This window comes from Amyelois transitella, chromosome 2 (assembly GCF_032362555.1).
Source record: "Amyelois transitella isolate CPQ chromosome 2, ilAmyTran1.1, whole genome shotgun sequence".
Lineage (NCBI taxonomy): Eukaryota > Metazoa > Arthropoda > Insecta > Lepidoptera > Pyralidae > Amyelois > Amyelois transitella.
Window position 1 is genome coordinate 4,151,844 of NC_083505.1, and position 23,531 is coordinate 4,175,374.

General features: G+C 35.7%; 1 protein-coding gene across 1 annotated transcript in view; it reads right to left on the reverse strand.

Moving 5' to 3' along the window:
• Window positions 1-23,531, reverse strand: part of LOC106143210 (LIM domain transcription factor LMO4) — an 84,578-nt gene that overhangs the window by 36,618 nt on the left and 24,429 nt on the right. Inside the window, exon 2 of the mRNA XM_013345236.2 lies at window positions 19,939-20,303. Within this exon, the coding sequence (XP_013200690.1) occupies window positions 19,939-20,231 (293 nt within the window). The 5' untranslated portion in view covers window positions 20,232-20,303. The remainder of the gene's footprint in view (window positions 1-19,938; window positions 20,304-23,531) is intronic.

The window sequence follows — 23,531 nt, forward strand, 5'->3', positions numbered from 1 at the left end:
CTATTTGTGTTGGACGCTGCGAGTGCTCGAGATATACGTAAACATAAGAGAAAAACATTAATACCACAAATTTGTAAATAATGATTAATTAAAATAGATCTTATAGGTAAAACAAACGGATAGGTAGTATACTTTTAAAAGAAAAGAAAAAGATACATACCAATGAATTTCTTCATTAAATGAAACGAGAATTATTTACATTATTAAGTTACTCTTAGATAAAATTACCTACTAAAGTTATTTAAATGTATTCTCATTAAATATAATGCCTTGATTAACATAACTGACTCCCGAAAGTTGAAAACGAGTTCTTTAATCATGTTTAGATATTTGGTCACATTAGTCCACTAAATGGACTATTAATTAGGACGTACAACATTAACATGTGTCTTTTATAATCCGTCCGTAAATTTTGTCTAATCAACTTTCGAAGGGTCACCTTAAGAAATTGGAGTGCTCGTTTTTCAGTGTTATCAAGTGAAGTAGAGGCTCAACTTTTAGGTTACCTTTCATACCGATATTAATTAACGAATGTGTGTCTTAACACGAGTTTAATATGGGAACTTTTGAGCGTGGAAGTTTATTTGCTATTCTTACTTGTGAAATTGGAAACCTTCTTCTGAATGTTCATTAATTTAAGATGAAGCTGTATGTTGACATGTTATTTTATTCATTAAGGGGAACGTCACGAGGTGCATGCTTGGCGAGTTATTTGAATTGTGACGAGATTTTAAAGCCACTCGGGTAGGTCTTTAAAGCGACAGGCAGTTGAAGAGGAGAGATTTTCACAAGAATTACATTCAATATACTCGTATTTTAATAACATACATACTTGTAGGTGAATGAAATAAATGGTACTTAACCAAATTACAAACTTTCAAACCATAATGGCGGACTTAATAATATATATATTTGTTTGATTAAAACCCGTTATTTTTTCTAAATTATTAATTTCTACAAACGTACATATAATCACGTCTTTATCCCTTATGGGGTAGTCAGATCCAACAGTTTCTCAAAGACTGAGAAGCCACGATCAGTTGTATAGCTTTATGATGGATTTGAGATTCAAATAGTTACAGGATGCTTACCCATCGCCTAAAAGAAAAATCTGAAGGTTATTAGACTATCCCATAGCCTTTTATCTGCAACGTCTTCGTTATACATAATGGAAATCCCATGAAGAACTCGAAATTTCTTAAATTACTGTACAGTTAATATAAAACTGACCAAATTCTCAAATCAATTATGTGATCTATCGACCTAGTGATAAAATGTAATGAGTAGTTAAGAGAGGTGCGATGGTGGAGCGGGGAGGAAGGGGGGTAACAGGACCTCGGAGACGAATGGCTTCAATAAAGCGGGAAGCGTCCGAGCCAACACTCTTACTTGTTGCTTCACGATCGACTCTCCGTCGCAAAGTAAGAATATAAAATGATTATTTTTTTTCGGTTATAGCAATCGTTATGACTCCGTCACCATCTAACTTACAAGGTTTTTGTGTGGAATTTAAACTTTGTGCAAATAGCAAACAAATTCGTGATTTATTTTTCCACACCCTTTTTATTTTATAACAGGTTGATAAACAGCGAATAAATAAAATCATAAAATCACTTCGATTTAAAAAGTACACTTCGAAATCTTTAAATGATCTTCTCTGTTTAATTTTCATACGATCCTCCATAGATTTCAATCGAATAATTAAAAACGTCATTCAGGAGACATGTTTTTTTTAAACAAATCATAGTTAAATAGACGCAAATGAAATTAACATATAACAGCCGTCATACATAATATGCATGCAACAGTTCCTAACAAGCGTTAGTTGCCGAGCAGTCAATAAACGTCATATTGAATAACGATATTCGATCACAATGCATCTCCTAAGTTAGATATAGGGTTATCACAAGTTCATTTTTCTCTATTCTTACTGCTATTTGTAGTTTTGACTCTAAATTATGAAGGAGATTAGCATAATCTCAAGTTTTTTGAAATTGTTTTGATAAGAAATGTTACCTATTGTATGTGTGAGAGGAGATGTGTAGATACGAAAATCATGTTTAGTTTTTATAACCTAATTTAGGATAAGTACTATTACATAATGCCAATACTTTTTTCATAAATGCTTAACATGGTAACTGATAAGGAGAAGGACGAAGCAGATAAAAACTATACTAATAAGGAAAGTACATAATGTCCTAATAAATCAAAATCATAACCAAATATATCGCTGGTTAACACCAACAAATTACAGGGAAGTCTCACCTAAGTATGAATAATGTAAACGAAAACCACTTCATTCTGCACTGTTAACGATAACACGTCGCAGCCACGAACGTCATTATCAGAATGCGCATAATGCACCTAACAGCACATTTACTTGGGATCTGTTAGACGCGGACTAACAAGCGACGTAACCGATCTTGCGGGGAAGAAGGCTTAATTTGCCAACCCTACGTCGGTGTATCAAGTTAGCACGTCGTTAGTAAGAAACTCGTTAGCGGCGCGTGCCGGCGACAACCCAAGAATTTGCTAATGACATACGCCGAGCTAGGTTCGTATGTGAATCAAGCTGTTTGACAAATCAGAAACAGCCTAATGAATATCATGTTCGTTGCAAGGCCACGCTTTTTGTTGTCTCTTGTCTTTAAAATAATCAAAAGGCATGTAAATGAATAAAATTCATTACAATCATTAAACAATTGCTTATTTAATGATTGTAATGAATTTTATTAAATATTTTATATTATTAAATATACTGAGTGTTGCCACTCAGCATATTTTTCTGCAATCTTAATTTGCAATTTACACCCCAATTGTTAAGCCATAATTCGAGTGACCACTTAGAAAAAAGCATTTGTTTTCTAGAAAAACATTTGTAGACAGAGAGCAAAATAGAAAATCGCATAACTGAAGCAATCCCGTATTCAAATTGACATACCCTAGTAAAACAACAGCGCCTCCAGACTAAGTTCCATAAACTCGTTTCGAACTCCCCTCTACACACTCTATCGGCGATTTTTAATTAAGTCCCTAGCGAGCGGCAAGCGAGCAAAGTAACACCATCAATTCATTATCCTAAACTCTGCTCGATTGTTCCTCGCTTGCTACTTACGCAAACTTTCATTTTAATCAAGCGTTTAATTAAAAATTACCCGAGAAAAACAAAATAAGCCCGTTAGGGTCTGAACTAATTAAGGCGCATGCGATGAGCCGGCCGACAACAGGCGTGAGGTGAGCGTACTTTAATTAAGCCTTGTTCTACTCCAGTGGCCGCTTACCGAAACTATTATTAGTGTGGAAAAATGCACCGAGTGTATAGCAGGACGCGATTGCCACGATAGCGTCCCGGAGTCCTGCGCAGCCCGACACCCCGACATGATCATGTTATCAACTCGTGGACGCGCCTATTAACCGACCGGGTAACGACTCAATTTACTCAATTAATTACACCACTACCGTGTGCCTATTTCCAGAAATGATGTATTACGGCGTGTAATTTAATTATCGCATCTAGTAGATAAAGTTTTGAGGTCGGCAAGGTGAGCGTCCTTTAATTAAATGTCTTGTTCCACGGTGGCCGGTTAGCGAAACTACTGTTAGAGCGGAAAAACTTAACAAAAGTTAGGGCGTGCTTCGTTTAGATTACTTTAAAATTGGGATTTTCTTAGATTTAATCTGATCAAATTGGTAATATTAATAATATTTTATTTTACAAAATAGTAGGTTTTATAAGGTCGTATGACTTTAACGAGAAATTAGAATAATTCTATTCTGATTTGATAATAAGTAGTATAGTTGTAAGTACTTACAGTAGTGTAGTACCTGACTTTATCATTTAAAGAGGGGGTACTACAATATTACTATAATACTAACAAAGAGAGCGCTAGTAACATACAACATACGATCATTAGCTATTATGCAAACTTTAGGTTCAAATATGAAGCCGTTAACAGAAATTAGAATTTGGTAGTTAGCGCTTCTACACAAATTACTAAACAGGTACATTTTCGTTTAATAGTAATTAAAGTTGATCATGCAATGTTCGATCTAATATATAAAACATTCGCGCTTTCAAATTGGCAAAAATAAAACAAAGAAAAGTCACATGGACTTATGAAAACTTATGAAAATAATAGGTACTATGGATAAAGCCAAATTTGATAAGGCAAATTTAAACTACATTAAGATACTTCAATAAGACTAAAAATGAACTTCTCTTGGTTTTCATCTATCCCTAATCCCAAAAAAAAAACCGAAAACGCAAAGTTATTAAAAAAGTATTTTTAATTTTGTAAAAACAGGCGTCGTTTGAATTATGACTTAATAAAACGTTTTGTTCGCCCAAGTTGTCTAATTACTTAGTACCGATCAATTAATTTGTGCTACGAATTAATTATCTCAGCATTAAAGCCTCCAATTTATTGCTAAACTTTTAGTTATCAATCTTTCAAACCAAGAGCTTATTTTAATTTGCTCAATTAGTAAAAAATATCTAGGTACCTAAGTACTTCCGTTTGAATAAAGTAAGATGGTATTTCAGATTTTAGTAATCTTTAATTATCATTTCATTTGTACCTACCTAATATTTTATTTTTAAAATGACTAAGACCTGACTTAGAATCGTTTTAGTAAATTCATCCCATAACAAGAAATGCCTAGTACCTTAGTTTATTTAATTTATACAACAAACAAGACCTTTGGGGCTGTGAATTATACATTTGTAATTTTACTATAAGTAAGAAACAATAAAATTCTCGCCTGACCCCAGTGAACCGTGGTTTACTGGTTCTATCTACTGGCACGATCACTCGCTAATTAGCTGTACGGGTAAGTGGAATGTTAGTCAAGTATGCACGAGTGCCATTGTTGGGATCTGACTAACAAAGGTTATATAGGTCCTTAGTGTATTTATTTTGCAATAAGATATTAAAAATATTTTTATATTTTATATACTATCGACTCATTCCGGCTCAGTACTTGATACAAAAGCCACAAAATATAAGGGCTAATCATAATGCTACAGCGGTGACGTGGCGAGATACTGATTTTCGCAAATATATCCGTCAAAATTGACATACAAAGAAGTACTTGATTTGCAAACTTTGATCTGACTTTTGTTTTTGGAATTTTTTGGTTTAGATGATGTTCATAATTTAATTTACATATTGAAGTTTATTTATTAAGGTAAAATGAAATTTAAATAAATTATTTAGAAAGTTACATTTATCTTTAAACGACATACATGGAGTGCAACATTCAGAATAAATTAGAAGATTTATGTCCTCTCGATGTTTAATGAGACGAAGCAAAAACCGGTGTAGTCAATTAGGCGTTACGTCATAAATATAAATTCATTAGTGGAAACTTATGATTGCGACTAAATAATTATTAAAACAATAACACTATAAAATACAAGTTATCTAGCACAAAATTGGGTAATGAATGAATGAGTTTCGACTTAAAGTTATAGACATATTTATTAATCATAAAACAGTAAAAATAATAAATGTTTTGAATTTTAAGCTGCATTTATTACTACGATAAGTATACTAAAGCGTAATTGATACGCGGTTATAATAATATGCTCTACCTTCAACTGCTGCTAGTTAAATCAATTCCAGAATAGTTGTCATAAATAAGCGAAGTCGGGTCTCCAAGTTAGTAAATAATAAATTGATTAGCAGTAACATTTGTCAAAAGCCGCGCTCGCACGATGAGCTAATCGACTATCACCGCTAATTGCCCCGTCTGCTCCCCGCGGCCCGCGCCGTCTCCTTTACAACCCACAGTACGCCCCCGTAGGGCTGCCTCTTGCAAGTAAATTATTTTTCACCTAACACACACCAAAAAATATTCATTACTTAAAGATATTTATTTAAAACTTTATTAAGCCTTGAAGGTACAATAGGTGAATTTAATGCTCATATCTTTCTCTAACAGTCAACCTTTAGAAAATAGCATATAAATTAAATAATCATGTGTCAAACATGTGGGTTTAGTGGAATTAGTTATGGCTTGGGTGAAAACTTTTTTTTGGTTTAGTTATAATTTATAATTACAGAAAAATTTTTCTACTTCTTTAGTGAAGTGTTCTCATCATTTTTTCTTGTACTTATACCTATTTAATTACAATATTAACTGTTGTATCAAAATCCACAATAAAAGGCGGAATAAAATGATAAAAAACTGCAAAAAATTACAGACCTCTTTCAGTACAGTGGCAGCCCTAAGCACGTCCCTCTCGCCGCTAACTAATTAGATAAGTTTGCAACTCCACTGTACTTCTGGCGCTTGCCGGTAAGCATCAATCTTTTTAATTAAACATTTTTGACACCGCACCGATTAGCGATCAAGTCCAGCCCTATGCTAATGTACCTACTTTAGTTTTAATTTCAAAATGAAGGTTTTAACTTATACTATTAAATTACAATATTTTGAGCTGCCAAATAATCTTTAACATGAAAAAATCTTACATAATCTTAGCTAGCTGTGACAAAATATTATGTAGTGCCTAACTATAATTGTCATATCAGTGGTATCTGCTATACCAATAGAATAAAAGCATAAAATTGGAAATAATATATATACCTACTATTATTAAATTTAATTATATAATACTTCATACTATACCTACTATTATTCAACCTAAATATACGAATATAGTTTTAACATTTAAACTCAAAACTAGTTTTCATGCACTCAATCAGCAAATTAAACACATGATTAAGTGTTGATCGTGCGATTTTAACTTTTAATTAATTTATACACATAAATTAATAACGTGTTAATAATTAACAAACATTTACTGGCTTATTAAAATGAGCCTCCATAGTAGTGTCAAAATTTTAAATTTCATCCGCCGAATGAAACATTAACTTGGAAATTTAAATATTTGATTTTAACACATTGCCAGGCTATTGGATATAAAAGTTATGATGATTAAAATAAAGATATAAAATTTTATCTCGTTTTATAAAGTCATTATTACGCGTCTAAAGACAGTTCGGAATAAATTTAAATGATAAGCAATTATTGACTGTTCAATAACTTAATAAGCGCCATATAGAATAAGAAAGCTTCTCGAACCCCATAATTCCTATTTAAGGGTCTACCGAGGTTTAGTCGAACAATAATAATAAAGAACTGACAATATTTATTCTAAATTAGTGTCACAAACAAGGAAACTGCAACACATTCATTAAAACACAAAACATTTCCGCTATCCTATAAGGCGTTTTCCGCAAACTAGTTACGAGTGCATCAAATAAGCAATTAAAGAACGTTATGCTTATCTCCTTATAAAACAAGGATAGGTCCATTATAGATGAGCGTTGGACAATAAATCAGGTCTTCCAGCACAATGGGGCATTGTCCATCGCTCAAGCTGATTAAATAAATAGGTGCCGATCTCACCCGCTGATCTTATCACGTCTTGACATTAAAACGAGCAAAATGCAGGGAATCCTTTTATGTATGATGAGTTGCTCGACCAAGGTTTAGTTCGGTTACAGGTGTAATAGTGGAACTTTTGAATTATATCGTGTAGTAATATAAGCGTAGGTTACCATCATGAAATAAGTACGAAGTGTTGGTTACCTTCATTAAACTGGTCATGAAGAATTGATTAAATAATATGGTTTATCTCGCCAGGTTCAAATAAGAAAATATAATTAGAAACAATTGTTAAATAGAGACATCGGTGTGGTAAACGGAATTTTTTAAACAAAAAGTACGAATAAAGAAATATGATGGAATTTGCCAAAAATATAGCTATACATAGAAGTTCCATTGTAAAACCTATGCAGATTATTTTACGGCATGATGACTTACTTACTGCCCTAACTGGATCTCAGAAGTAATGTATAGTTAAAAATTAATATGTTAGTTAATTAAAAATTAGAGAATGCGTTGCATCGTTGGTGGTCATAGTCAGGGCCATTGAAATTGTCATTAAAATGTCACCGGCAAGTAAAAACACATATCATTAAGAATGTAGGTCAATGCTACTCGACATGTTGGCAATTTAAACGCTTATTATACAAGTCAAACAAATAATTATACAACTAAAATTACACATGTAATTTTGAACTAGATAAAGTGACCAACCCTTTGGCACAGCTTTAGTAACCCCAATTTACTGCAACATGTGCAACTGCAGTGAACTCTCGCATGGTATGAAATATGACGTCACAAATGAACTGTCGCTTTGAGCGGTGTCCTAAAGGGCTTTATTTAGGGTAAAAGCCTAATTGCCGACAGGATGCAGCACAGGTGCCGATCGCGGCGCCCTCTCTCAGGAAATGAGAGCCAATTTGAATTTCTTCCGTGGCGAATCGATTAATTGGAAAGCTATTATATCATGCAGTCTTTATTAGTCACTTAATATCGAATGGAACTTAATAGACGGTTCTGTTTTTTGAAAAAAATACTAATTTATACAAACTAGTAAATGTTGTAACTTAAAAATATTCTGATAATACCTATATGAGAATGGTTTGATAAAAACAACAATTATTTCTAGTGACATCAGCGGATAGAACTCCAGCGTAACAAGATCCCTATCGCTGGTACATAATAAATATGCATGTGGTAACGCTACGCTAGCATAACTAATTACGAGGTACAAACAAAACTACTTCACACGGCCTGTTTTAATCACTAGAAACGATTTGTAACTTACAAGGGCAATTACGAGTTTAACCTGCACGGAAATAAAGGAATTATTAGAAAACAATCCGGACAAGGAGGGGGAGCAGCGGGGAGGAGGGCGCGGAAGGAAGGGTGTCTAATTAGGGAGGGGGCGAAGGTAATGAGCCGCGATCGCCGCACCGATATAACGAAGGCTATTTACGCGGTGGTCGCTCTGAAAATTGCGAGGTTTTGTTTTAAAAGCGGTTACCGTTTGAGTTTTGCGATTAAGGAGTTTAATTAGACAATGTTGTTTACAACCTCATTATAATGCGAAAGAAAATAGCCGCGGATATCGGCCGATAATTTACGAAGTTGAAAAATGAGTTTCTTGCCGCTTAGCAGATTTCGCTGTAGATTACAACCAAACAATCCGGGCCTATGAATAAACATGAACTCAATTTTCTTACGGCGGCCGGCCAGTAACATTTCGACGGTCTTTATGACTTTGGACACACCGTAAGGTACTACTTGAAGAGTATTAACAACAAAGCTGACCTTCAATTGTTTTAGAATAATACAACAGTCATTATTTGTCAATATAATGTTAACGTTGTATACATAACTGCTGATAAGTTTCAAGGCCGACCGCATTTTTAACGAGCGTAGTAAAGAATTATATATTAAGGTTATTAAAAAAAGACAATGTAAAATATGTCATTAATAGGTAACATATTAATATATATTTGTACTAACATTGCATTGATTCAAAGTGGAACATGAAAATACCTACTGACTGTGGTATTTGCTGAGTAAGATTTACTTACCTGTGCAAATTATGTAGCGACTTATGTAAGTACCTACTTGTTAAAATATTATTGACAGAAACATAACAAATTTTACTCCCATCAAAACCTAATATTTTTAGAAGATTTGATTGATGGGGTCATCAGCGTCATCATTGTATGTTCCGATTGCGTCCTTCCTAAAGTACCGGCTCTGGATTAAACCCACGTTAATGGATCACATCGCAGCGTTATGTGTGGTGAACTAAGGTTGGTAATATAAATAAGAGGAAACGCGAGTATCATGGCGTCACGCGGTATGCGAATTGAATGGCCAGCACAACTTGGCTCGCAAATGAAAGACAAAAGAGTTTTTTCCCCGCAATAGACGTCCCGCCGACATCATTAACGTATCGACAAAGTTGGCCGCACAGTTATTCGCTAATGTGACAACAACACAGAGAAAGCCCGCCACAAATGAGGCACCCATCTTTTCGGGTTAGGATCTGGGCACATGTAGTTTTGTGGGACTCTTTTTGATATTTTGGCCGGTTTATAAAAATGCGCCCACTCTGCAATAAAAAAATAACTAGAAAACTCGATCGGAACAAAAATGTTTTCATTTTAATATAAGATGGCACTATTTCGTTTAATTTAATTTCGTTTAAGATATCCATAATATAATTTTAAATGGAAATAAATATTAGGTAATGTACAAATTCAGTTAAAAAAAAACACTTAAATGAGGTGTTACCTTAAGCTGCTGACGTGGAAGTAATCACTTTACTAATTATTACTAGATTATTCTATTTTTGATTGAATCATCGAAATATTTTCTTAAAATAAATTGAGTGGTGTCAGAGTTGTCACTGTGATATAATGTTATCTTTTTTTTTCTCGAAATACATGAATTATTAAAGATGGAACTTTGCCAAGAAGTAATCATAATCAATATCAGCTGTCTAACCCTGAGAACTGTCTATTCCAGTACTGTAAAAATATTTGAAGACTTCTCATTAAGTGTGTCACTTTTAGGCAGCTATTTATTTTATAGCGATTTTATACTAATGCAATTGTATTATACATACACCTATAATCACGTCAATGTTCTTCCTCCTTCCGTCTTTTCGAAGTAGACAGAGTACCTAAGCAGACTTCAAAATACAGAAAGCCACGTTCAGCCATACGGCTCAATGATAGAATCGAGATTCAAATAGTGACAGGTTGTTAGCGCATCGCCTAAAAGAGAATCCCAAGTCTATAAGCTTTGTATTTAGTCTTAAAAGGTCTTATGGCTGTTTAAATTATTTTGATTCTGATAGTGATAATGCTTAGTTTATAAGTCTTTCCCTTGATTAATTACAATTATGCACGGAAAGAGCAGCACTAGGCACCGATTATGATTTTTCTTCGCTAACTGACCAGCATGGGGCCTATACTATAAGTCAGTGCGAATCTTATAAAAAGCCATCTTTAAACCCAGTGTGTCTCAAACGCGGGGGTGTATTCTAATCGCGTGTTAGCGTGGCCCGTTTTTGCTAACGAACAGGTTGCGTTAAGGCGACGTCTCGACGGAATTTCGCCTCATTAAAAGTTGCGACCCGCGAAGGCAATTTTGAGACCCGCATCTTGACTCTTATTAACGACTTGACTTTACACTATCATTCGGAATGAATTTAATGTTATTTAAAACTCTCGTTAAACAGATAAATAAAAAAAAAGATTATAATCATAACGGCAGTTCATGATCAGATTCAAAATCCAAATCCATGATCTCTTTTGAAAACATGTCTATAATGAAGTGAATAGGTAATGAATCCTTTAAACGATTCCATGTGGTTCGATACCACATAAATCAGTCATACTACGAACTATAAAACGAGTCACGCAACGACGAGTCGACTGTACTTATTATGTACGTTGCTAGAGACACATGCCTGTCTGAATATAGATGTCTGTCTAAACTATTATAATGATTAGCAGCATCCCTCGCGTGCCGCGGTCTCCCCACCTGCCCCACTCGAATTAGTAAACAAACGTTTTTACGACCGAGTTTACGAGCCCAGCGATATTTCGGTCTCGCGCACGTCTTTTACGACATAATGAATTTGTTGATGAACTAGGTATTAGAAAGTTTCAAAATAGACTCGTCTGGTGGTGACCGCGTGTCTGTGCGATCGGGTTTAGGTGTTGTACGTAATTTCGAAAATGGCTATGGTATTTAATAAAAAATAATTAACGGTTATTTTAAAGTGATAATCAAAATATCAAAGTAAATGCAAAAATAAATGTTTAATTTTCGAAACTTTAAAACAATTTACTTGGAAATAAGCTATTTATTAATAATTTAAATAGGTAAATGGAAGATGAACCGCAACGGTAACCAGACATCAAACATGTTCATAATTGTTACTAATCACTTAAAGCTCATTGGTAACACATTAATAAGCGGTTAATTTTGCGTGTAATTAAGCCATCTTCAATAAGTTAAGCAGTAATTTACATATCTGTACAGGCGCTCCATTTATTAATAAGTTGTATAACTTGGTGCAGTAGAGATGTGCCGAGTGCATATCGTTGTATATTATCTTATCCTTACTTACTCTTACTTATGCTTAATTAATATTTAACTTTAATTGTAAGAATATATATTTTTAATATATATATCAGTAGTTTATTACATTAATTTTTATTTCTTTGTGCTGTCATTTGAATTTGAAATTTGTTTTGTCTACTTGTGGGTTATCAAATGAATGTATTTAAAATTAAATTTAGATTTAACATGCAAAAATAAAAAGGAAAATAGAGTATAAGTTATTTCTCATTAAAAACAATTTAAAAAACTATCTAAAAACTTTTTATCAGTATAAAAGGTCAGGTCAGCTCAGCATTAGATTTTGTTCATACATACGTATGTATCCCTTGCAGGGTAGACAGAGCTTAGCTTGATGATAAAATTGAAATTCATATAGTGACAGATTGCTAACCCATCGCCTAATAGAAGTATCCCAAGTTTATAAGACTACCCCTTAGTCGCCTTTTACGATGTCCATGGTAAAGAGAAGGAGTGATTCTTTTCCTTTTTTGGTGCAGGGAACAACACGGCACCACGACACTCAAATAGTAACAAAATCTAAATAAAGCTATCTTTATTTAATTTGGATTTTAGTCCCAACACTACAGTGCAGAGAACGCGTCTCATAGTTACGGGAAGGTTAACACATAAGGTTAATTAAGATCTGACGGGACCTATAACTAGCTAACGCCGACACACTCCGAGTTTGCTGAGTGCTTCCCCTTAATTGATACGATTTGATCGTCATCGCACAGAGCCACACTCGCGCAGCTTAATTAAAATTTACGTTTCGTTATTGCGAATGGTTAATATGAGACGCTGCTTGGGACTAATAAAATTAGTTTTAATATGCTGGTTTCAGTTTACATACTGGAAATATTTGTTTACTAAAATAAAAGTCATACTTATATATTTGAATTTATTTCATTCAAGATGCCTTTGCGCCTTGAAATCTGCCATCATTTAAAATGTACCTAACACTACCTGACTAACAACGGTGTAATGAATTATTGTTATTGAGAGAAACGTATAGCGCAATGCGCAAACGGAATAAAAAAAAAAGGGTTTAAACAATTGAATCTCGACTAAGCGCTACAAAATATGACGTGGTATAATCCGTCATGTACCTACGCTGCAAGTGGATGCCGTTGCAACAAACCAAATGTCGGGAAGTAAACAATATTAAAAATTCCTTTGACAGCGGTGGCTATCGAATAATGATTTGTGTACGTCACGCCGGCTTCGGCTGTCATACTTGCACCACATTTTCGCCCGGCTCGCGTTTTTTCCTATTTTCCAACTGGCAACCGGACGCCGGGCACTGCGTTTATTTATTAACGAAATTCGTTCGTCTATGTAACCCGCCACGTGAAAATATGTCCGCAGATTGATGTGTACCTAAGTGGTTGATAAAACAGTTGAAAATACGATGGCAGGTACAATGTCGTTTCAGTCGTTGTGCCGCGCGCAGGTATCGTTTACGAGGCTGCATAGGCGCGACGCGGCATTGCGCTCCACCCATATCAATTTCGAATAGGTTTCCTATTCGGCACCGGGAGATTGCGTTTTGATCGTTTTGTGTGTAAAACTGCTGCCCTAAATTAAACGTTTTAATAATAGAATAGAAATAAAACTGCCCTGTTGACACAGCACACGATGCGCTATCGGAAAAATTTAATATTTTAGTTGCCAGCAATAGTTCAAAGTTGTAAAAGTTGGTAAACATTAGAGCGTGAAATGTTTGCTCTTGTATTGCAATACTGATGGGCACGCAGAGTCCTGAAAAAATATCAATCTTTTTTGCACAGACATATGAAAATAATTTAGAATTTATGTTATGAAATGTGCCCGTCTGTACTTATATTACTATTTACTATGTTTTATAAAGCTGCACGACAAGAAGGACTTAATTATACTTATTTCATAAAAACTTTTTATCCTATAACATTTTCTTACAATTAATTCATATTATCACTATTAAAAACCAATATAAGATGACCTACATTATTCTTCGAACATGTTGAAAACATCACGCCAAGTAAGAGCCAATAAAAAAAACTATGTAATAGTGTTATTTTTCACTTAGGTTTTAATATCTTTTGAAATCTTTTATATCGGGACAACAGTGATTTATTAGTAACTGCTTCCTAGAATAAAATTTATACATTGTTTTGGAATAGCATTCGACATCAACAATACCACTAGAAAAAAAAATCGAATGAATCATAAGTGTCAAAGAGTCTCAGAATGATGAAATAGTACTCGTACACACACAAAGTAGTTGAAGTACAACAGAAAATTTTGTCTTCAAAATTATAGCTCGATATCGTTTGGCCTTCTTTTTAGTACAATAAAAATATGGAATTGAACTGGGCCCAAACTCTTTACATAGTAATTTCTTCTGGCACTGTCTTGACCAAAGCACTTTATAGGCACACCGTGCATCTAGCGGAATTGCAACGTCAATCTCGGGACGTAAGCGAAGACCGTCCAATTAAGAACCCAAACACAGTATCAATTTAACTTGACAAAGACTTGGTCAACGTACTACAAGATTGGTGCCACGTGAATTCCTCCTGGGTTTGTCCACGACACGAGCATACGATGCAATATGCACGGCGCAGATAAATTGAAGGCCCAATATCGTGACATATGGACTGAAAGTGTTAAAACTAGGTGTTCTAACACTTTTAGTCTATGAGTCTCGATCAAAGTGATATGTGACAAGGTTTTTTTTCGATAACCAATTGTCATAAAGGATATTTTTAAAATAGATTAACCAATTAGTGTAATAATTTTCTTTACTTTCGTTGCAAGTAATCGTAACATACATACAACGTCAACATAAAATATATGACATCGTCTTATTATTTCATTAATTAATATTTAATATGATAGTCTTATTATTGCAAGAATAAGTAATAGGTTGTAAAAAGAATTCCAGATAAAATTTTTAACCAACTGCAAAGCCAAAGACAGTTTTTATTTGTTTTATTAACATAAACAAATCCATTAAAAATACATATACCTATGATCACAATTCTTCCTCTTTCCACTGCTATGATTCGTGTATTTTTCTTTTGATTCATCCACATGCATTAATATTATCATACTTGCTAGTCGGAACATTTTGAATTCTGATTTCGTTTCATTTAGTAAGTAAACTTTTACGGTAACTATAGTATAAGTGATTTAAGTGCGCTAGGCGTGTAATGCACTAAACAGAAGTGGGCAGACGTGTACAAATATCAGCGGGCAGTGATTTAGATGGCTATATGTTGTCTCGGCACACATCACGTCGTCGCCAGTGCCGGATTGCCGATGACAAATGCGCCGAATAACGAGCCTCACTCATATGTCCAGCGAACCAGTCCCACTGCTGGGAACTGCCCGTCAATCAGTTACCAGAGGTGGACTAAGTAACTTAGCCTAATCCAGTTAATTGCGCTCTTTGAATATTTCTGTTTTATTGTCAGTTATCTTTACTTCCTTACAAATGTTACGAATGCGAAAGCAAGATTGTTCATTACCTTTTCAAAGTTTACACACACCGTTTAACATTTAATTGATCTTTATGAAATTTTCGATACGATGATAAATGCGCCGAATATTGAGCCTCACTTACACACATAATGATGTGCAGCGAGCTTGTACTGTAGTAGTACCCACTGCTGGGTCTTCCTCATCGTAGCAGAATCCCGTTTAAATTATCTGCTTTTGGTCACAAAATTATATAAAGATAGTAATAGTATTTAGACGAACTTACCATATAAGCGTCATCTTTTAATATTCCAATAAGCTATATAATTTTAACATTTTAATAGGCATTTATACCTACCTAACATTAATCTTCTTCCTCGATTTCACGCCGGTCATTAATGTTATCCAATTACAGTCACTTTCGATACTCGTTTCACACATATTAGTTGGTATTTATTGCTCGATGTCGAAACTTGTATTTATTAAAGCCGTGTCCAGGGCGGGCGTCCAATTTGGTAGGTCGTTAAGGCGCAAAAGACGCACACTTTAATTGCAACCGCCTCCTAATGAGGCCCTGTGTCTCGTCACAAAACAAGGAAAGGAGAGAATCAATATTTTTATCATGAGAATTATATTTTTTTACAAAAAACTGTTAAAAGATTTATGGTGTATTTATATACATATATAAAAATGAGAGATAAATTTGTTCTTTTTACCATCAGGCTGGACGGGTTACGAAGCAAACTTTTTGCTGCGCAACAAGAAAATAAATTGATTTCATTATTGATAATTTTAATATTTTATTTTCATGCAAAAAGTAGTTCATCGACCGACTTTGCTTTTGATAAAAATATAGGAATACCCATTTTCCTTCTGTTTCCTTTTTATTTTATGGTTCTGTGTCCTGACTCGACTCCTCTTGCGCAAATTGACATTGTACGTAAATTGATGTCGCAAACTACACAGCCACTGGAGAACGTGGATAAATAATTTTTAAATACCAGCAAATCGTTCAGTTTTATTTCATATAAATTACACTGACTATTAAATTTCTAACGCTTCTTAAATGACAACACAATAAACGTGATAAAAAATAAATAAATCAAAAAGTTAATCTATCTCTTCGGATTAGCTGTCAATAGAAAAACGATGTTAGCTCTAAAAGATTTAATTATTCAAGATATCTAGTCTCAATTAACAGTGAATGAATATTGATCCAAACCATATCTAACATGTCTTCATAACTCAATACAAATCCAGTTTCCTTAAAGCCAGTCCGTTTGAAAGGCTTCGTCTGGTCGACATTGCTATTGGATTACGACGGCGTATGACCCCAATTAATTTCGTTTGTGTTTGGCTTTGGCTGTCCATCGTGAACTCCTAAACTAAAACTAAAGACCGTGCGACCAGCGATCTTCGCTCGCAATTTGATTATAACTATGTCCAAGTCTGCGTCAATTTTGAGTATAGAAGCTTTGAAAATTAGAGTTGTAATTGTATTTGTTATGTATATCGATTGTTGACTTGTATTCAACGAGTTCTTATGATTGATAGGACTCTGTCTAGCTTTGTATTCTTATAGTGATTTTAAATATATGCCCTAATATCAGACCAATAGCCATGACATAGGAAATGATAGAGCATTTTTATTTATAGATGAAAGTACGGTGATGAAATTAACAAAATAAAATAAATAGTAAGATCAAGTCGTAAGAAATTTAAATTAACTCAACGCACTGACCGTCCTCACTTTGGTGCAGAGAATCTAAGAAAGAAAATAGACTTAAAATGATGAATATCATATTCGGAGCTGTGCATCGAATTTCCAAATATTCTTCTAACATCAATATAACAATCAGCATTTAAAATTTCAGCAAAATCAATTCTGCGGTTGACATTGATATCTATATCACTCATCTTTTCCCAACATCAGTTTTACGAGACATATCTGATATGCGAATTAAGGTAAATGAACAATGTCTGACTTTGTACTTGCTACATTCGAACAAGAAAAACGGCTACTTAAACTAGAACTAAACTAGCAGTTGCAGTGGAATGGAATGTTAGCGTAAAAGTGTTAGCAGAAGTGGGTAAGAAGTTGTGTTCGCTCGTTAGCGGCGAGGCGGCTGATTGCCGATTGAGCAGCAATTGCTCTGATTCGCTGATTGACGGAGCCCGCACGCGCACTAACGAACCTGCTTTCAGATAGCCGGCGGGACGTGGCCGACCTACATCACGGTTTTTGAACACCTCTTATGGAATGTAAATAGTAAGGACTTTTTCCGATTGGAATTTGATCCTTTTGTATTGAAATACTTTGATGATGCAGGTCTTACAGCCCTATCATTACTAAGTACATTCATAAATTCCTCCCCCGCTAAGCGAACGTTAATGTCTTCATCCAAACAATAGAGACGTAATAAATCATTATAAAACTTGAATTAAGCCGTCGTTAATGTTTGTATAACACTTCCGCCTCCATACTCGCATACGCACAACACCTCGGCTAATTTCGTGCGTACACAGTAATCAGCAGCACGAAACATCATCAGCGTCTTTCTGGAGCGAGACCGCAATCCATCATATCGGGACAAAGGCGGCGGATAAACACGGCATTTGTTTGCGTGAGAGAGCGTTAATTTCGTTAAGGAGTCTCAATCAGGAAGGCGTGTAAGTGAAGTCGGCGGGCCAGGCAGCCGCCGCGGGAGCGATTCGAGCGAATTACCGTACCTGAGGCTGCTGGAGGCGCGGGGGCCGACTCGTTAGTTGTTGTTTGCCGAGTGACGCGGGTCAATCAGCAGAGACATGCACGGAACCGCACTTCTTCATCCCCCTCTGGAGCCCCTCACCCCCCGCCCCGCTCGTTAGGCCGCGCCGTCTCTGTCAACTGTGAGACGAGCTTTATCGAATCTACGACGCACGACCCGCGCCGCGGTTGGCCCACTCTTCGCTCTAGTTTGGCTCACAACCACCGGTAAACAAGGGAAATCAGTGTAAAACGAGTTTATATGAACGCCAAATAGAGGGATCGAATGTCGTGATTTGTTAAAGAAACGTTAATGTTTGTCGAATTATAAAACGCACGTGATGGGCGGTGTAGTCGGGTAATTGGGTTGAATTCCACGCGTTTAGCTAATTAACGCGGAGGGCGCGCCCGAGGCAGCTGCGGTCCATGTGCGGCCCACGTCGCCTCACGTCGCTTTTTACTACGTACAAAATAATAATAAATAAATAAATCTCGGTTTAAATGTTCAAATAAAATATTCAATACTCAGATACGACAGATATTTGGGTATTTTTTGACTGTTTATTTAGTTTCTAATATCAACATAGACCTCAGTGTTTTTGGTTAACCTGTATTCTTAAATTACATCCGCCTTTTGTGCAATAGACCTATGTAGTATGTTATGCAAATAATGTAATAAGTGCCTAAGTAAATAAAAATCAGCGCATAGAAAAACTAGAGAAGAATTACTTAACTCATTTGTAACTTGCACTAAAAGCGGTATGTGACTGCATAGCAATAAAGACAAAGTTTAATTATAACCTCACATAAAACTCAAATTATGTTCAAACAATGAACAATTAATAGAGTGCCGTGGCTTTTCATTAAATTAATTAGAGATCTATTTGTTGCAATTAAAACTTTGTTTGTTTTGTTCAGTTGAAATATGCAATTAAAATAATAATGTAGGTACTGAATAGTCGTAAATTTAGAGAATAAATGTACGATAGGTGCTTCATAAATAAAAAATTTTATTTATCACAATATTATAGTCGGTAATGATATTATGTTAAAACGCACATAAGTTTTTACAGCCTTTCCGTATTCTATATTATCTACATTCGACAAAATATTCCTATTACTTTAAACAATTAGGTACTATATCTTAATTTTTTTATGGCCAACTTATACACAAATTATTGACAGAATACATTCGATAAATTAAATTAATGAAACAGTTGTATAAAAACTTGGTTCCGCCGCTTTCTATATTAATCCCAGCGTCCTAACCGTTCTAACGAGGCCAATTTGGCGGCCACGAGACGCGTCGATCGCTTGTGTGCAAAACTGTGCGCTTTTTGTCCACTGCCAGGTAGAAAATGCAACGGCTCACAGCATTTTAATAACAATGCGCTCGCGGCTTTCTCGGTATCGTTTTTTGGGTTTCCGATGCGTTTGACAGACAAGCCATTGTCATCGTAAAATGACGAAATAAAAAATTGATCAGTGGGAACCATCGATAGGATACCGAACGTCGGCCCATAATAGGAGTTAATTAGCTGCGTCGACGGCTAAACAGTTAGCTTAAATGGAATTCGGAGTTAATTAAATAAATTAAGGCGGATTCGAGTTAGGCAGACCCGACCCAAATTGTAATGCCTAAGCACTAAAAATAACAAAGGCATTGTCTAAATATACACACAAGTCGGTCTACGTTTAGTAATGAAGATTAATGAGCTCACCTCGTGTAGTCGTTTTTGCATAATATCATTCCGCCTTTGAAATAGAAGGATCGGCCCATGTCCGCGAGCGCTTGGCCACAACACGTGCATTTGAGGCAGCCGTGGTGCCAGTATCTGTCGAGCGCGTGCAGGAGGAACCTCTCGACGATCTTGCCGCCGCAGCCCGCGCATTCTTTGAGGGCGGGATTGTTGTTGTTGTGAGGGTAGTCGTGGCCGTTGGCGGCGAATGCGGCCTCCGGCGACGGCGGGTGCGGCGAGCTTAGCTCTGTGTACCCGTGGTAGTGCGGGTTCATGCTCAACGCGCTCGCTGCCAGCTTGACGGTTGGAGCGGCGAGCGCTCGCACTGGACACCACAACTACACGACCTGTAACAAAAAAGAAAAATGTAGTATGTATTTAATGTTCCGATTTAAAAATAAAGTACTTCGTTACGGAAACAAATTGGGCTAATATTGGACGACTTTTGAAAAGTATTGAAAGGTTTGGCCCGAATTAATTTTTCTTCCCAATCCTTGGTCAGAGCTCAGAGCCCGTAGAATTCGGGCATAGGCCTGCGGGCGGCCGCGTTTATAAAATTTTCCAATTAGCAATTTCATACAATTAGGAGCGGACTTGGATGAGGGGCGGCGGGGGCGGTTAGCACGGGGCGCGGGGTGAGGTGCGTCAACCCGATCCAATTAGCCCGCGGCCGGCGGAGCGCCGGGACGCCGTCTGAGCGGCCCTGTCGCCATAAAACTTAATTAAACGTTTTAAAACAAGTATTCATTAAAGAATAATCAAGCTTATGTAGTCATAAATAACCGGATTGTCCCGCGCGGAACGGGTGCCGTAATTAAGACTGCACAGAGTTGATCAAACGCACTGATTTGAAACTACCCTTCATTAAGAGCGGGCTGGAGCTTCCGCTGCGGTGCAGAAACTAATTAAGAATAACGGACGCTTTAAAAGCGTAATTAATTTAGATTGTAATTCTATTTCTCTGAGAGTAAAGTAGACAATTATTTCAGTAGCCCTTTCTTTTGGAACGATTTGCTTTGCTGAATGTAATTTGCTTAATTTCTGTGTCTAACATAATAAAAGGGTTGTACCTCCGTCCAGATTAATTTATTACAGGATTTGATGAAAATATGAGAGAGAAAAGGAGTGTCACGTGCAGGGAACAAAATTTTTGACTCAGTGTTTACAGCAGTCTTCTGCTTCCTGTATTTATGAACTACTGTACAATTTAGTCTTATGAGAGGACCCTGTGCCTGAATGTATCCGAGGGGTCACTTTACTTTACCTGTTCCTAATTTGAGGGAACGATGAATGTGACCATGGACAACATGAAAACAACTAAGAAGAAAATCCGTAGTCTTAAGAACACAAAATACCTGTATGTCATAAAAGTTTTCAATAAAATTTAAGAAATCTATTCAGTTCAACAAATATTGGCCCAATAGAAAATCACCACACTTATTACATGTAGATATGTGCCGAAATATTTATATTTCTTTATTAGATTTTTTAGCTTCATTTTACAAATGCAGAAGGTGCCATGAAGCTTCCACAATTTAGATTTGATAAGTAACTCATACTAAGTTCATATAACTTTGGCACCGTACAAGATCAAGTAACATTGCGTGCTTGTTAATGGGCGCGGGACCGTCGCGTGCGCAGCGTTGCCCTTCGTTAAGTCTAATGTCTTTTTTGCCACAATCCAAGTTCGGGGTTGAAAAAACACAATTTGTATGCGATAGTGATCTTGGTCAAATCAAGTATCCAAGCTGTATAGACATAACTAACTACGTTTTACCGTACCTTTTGTCAACAGTTATTTTGTATTTCTTGATACTTGCGTTTAAAGCAAATATTGATAATCTAATATATTATGGAACAAATAATTTATGCAAGTCTCTTGAAATTTTTAGAATTTAATTCTTAAATCGAAGAAATGTGTAATTATGTTTTGAATGATTTATTAAGTGACACATACATATATATGTACATTCGAAAGCCAAAATCAAGTTTTTCCGTGAAAGATCTCGAAAAAACTTTTCAACGGATTTAGATGAAACTTAACAATAATACCCATATAGCTTATATATAATAAGTATACACAGACTACAACTTACACGCGAGCGAAGTCTAGCTACTTCTTTAAATAAAAATATTATAATATCAGGTTTAGACACGAAACAAAATTGTAGATAATTACTCAAGCTTGTCTGTTGACGATGTAAATTTATTGTGATTTAAATTCTAATTTCTATCGCATAGAGTCGTTTATTGGTTTCAATTGCGATGGTCGCGTAACACGGTGCGTGTTTAGGTCCGTGGGGAGGCCTGGGAACAAGCAGGTGGCATTTTCATTATTCAAGCCCCATTGATTGGATACTTTGCCGTTTAAAAATCTTATTAGCAACCACCCGTCAACAAAGCGAGCTTCCCTTCTCTGTATATACCTGTTAAGTGTTTTTTTTTTCAATTACAACGATGAACTGCACATTCAAATGTAGGAAAGTGTAAGTCATCTTGTTAGCAATGTTATTTTCTCTTTTGCCTACGTTTGAGTATTTGTCAGCGGCAATAAGGACGATGAGTGGACGAATTTTCAACATAATGTGCCTTTAAATTAACGCTGAGCATGAAAGTTGACATTATTTGAGCTTGTCTTTATATTCTTTAAAGCTATACGTAAATGAAATAAACACGTTGAGGGAAGAGAAAAAGCGCGTTCTTTTTTTTCGCTATCACAAGCATGGGTATTAAACTATCATTTACGGAAACTATATTCGTAAATGAAAGTTCAATATTTTAAAGCGTCTCTCATTAAAATATCGAGACGTACAATATCGGCTGCTTGTTTTAGGTTCCAAAGTACAACACTGTGGCGAAATAACGTAATTAAGGCGAAACCGCCGGCGAAATTAAACGCGAAAACGGAATGAGAATGTGAGCCTAATTAGAGTCGAGGCGGGGGCGGAAGACGTTGCACCGATCACACCAAATGTCGAAAAAACAGAAGGGTAACCTTTAACAAATTTGGCAAAGGCGTAATTGAAAACTACACGTACCTACCAGCATTTCAAAACAAATTAACTTGCTTACCATCAGGCAGATTGACGTCAAACGCGCTTTTTTATGTATTTAGTTTCTAGGAGAACCAACATCTTTTGTTTAGGTAATAGGTAAACTGGTACTTCTTTCCACGAATAAATAAATATTGGTTGACCGTGCTTGTGAAAAAATGTGCTTAATAGTTAGAGCATATTTTTTTTATTATTAAATAAAAAGATTCATAAATGTTTGTGATTAATAGTATTGCGTTCACCTGTAATGTGATAGGTACAGCAGCGAAATAAATGCAGCGACGAGATATCAGGCTGTTCTAGTTGCGCCTTTTTTTTCATATTCTTAGAGAATTCTTTGTAGGAATATGTCATTTAATTTTATATTTTGTTACCTTTTTATTGTTTGTATATTTAATTACACAAGACCAATCCAAGTAAATATTGTAGGGTTCATTTCTCTACATTTATTATTTTGTATCAAGAACCGCCCTCCATCCAATCTTCACCCCCGCCGTCGCCCGAACTCCTGCATAGGGGACG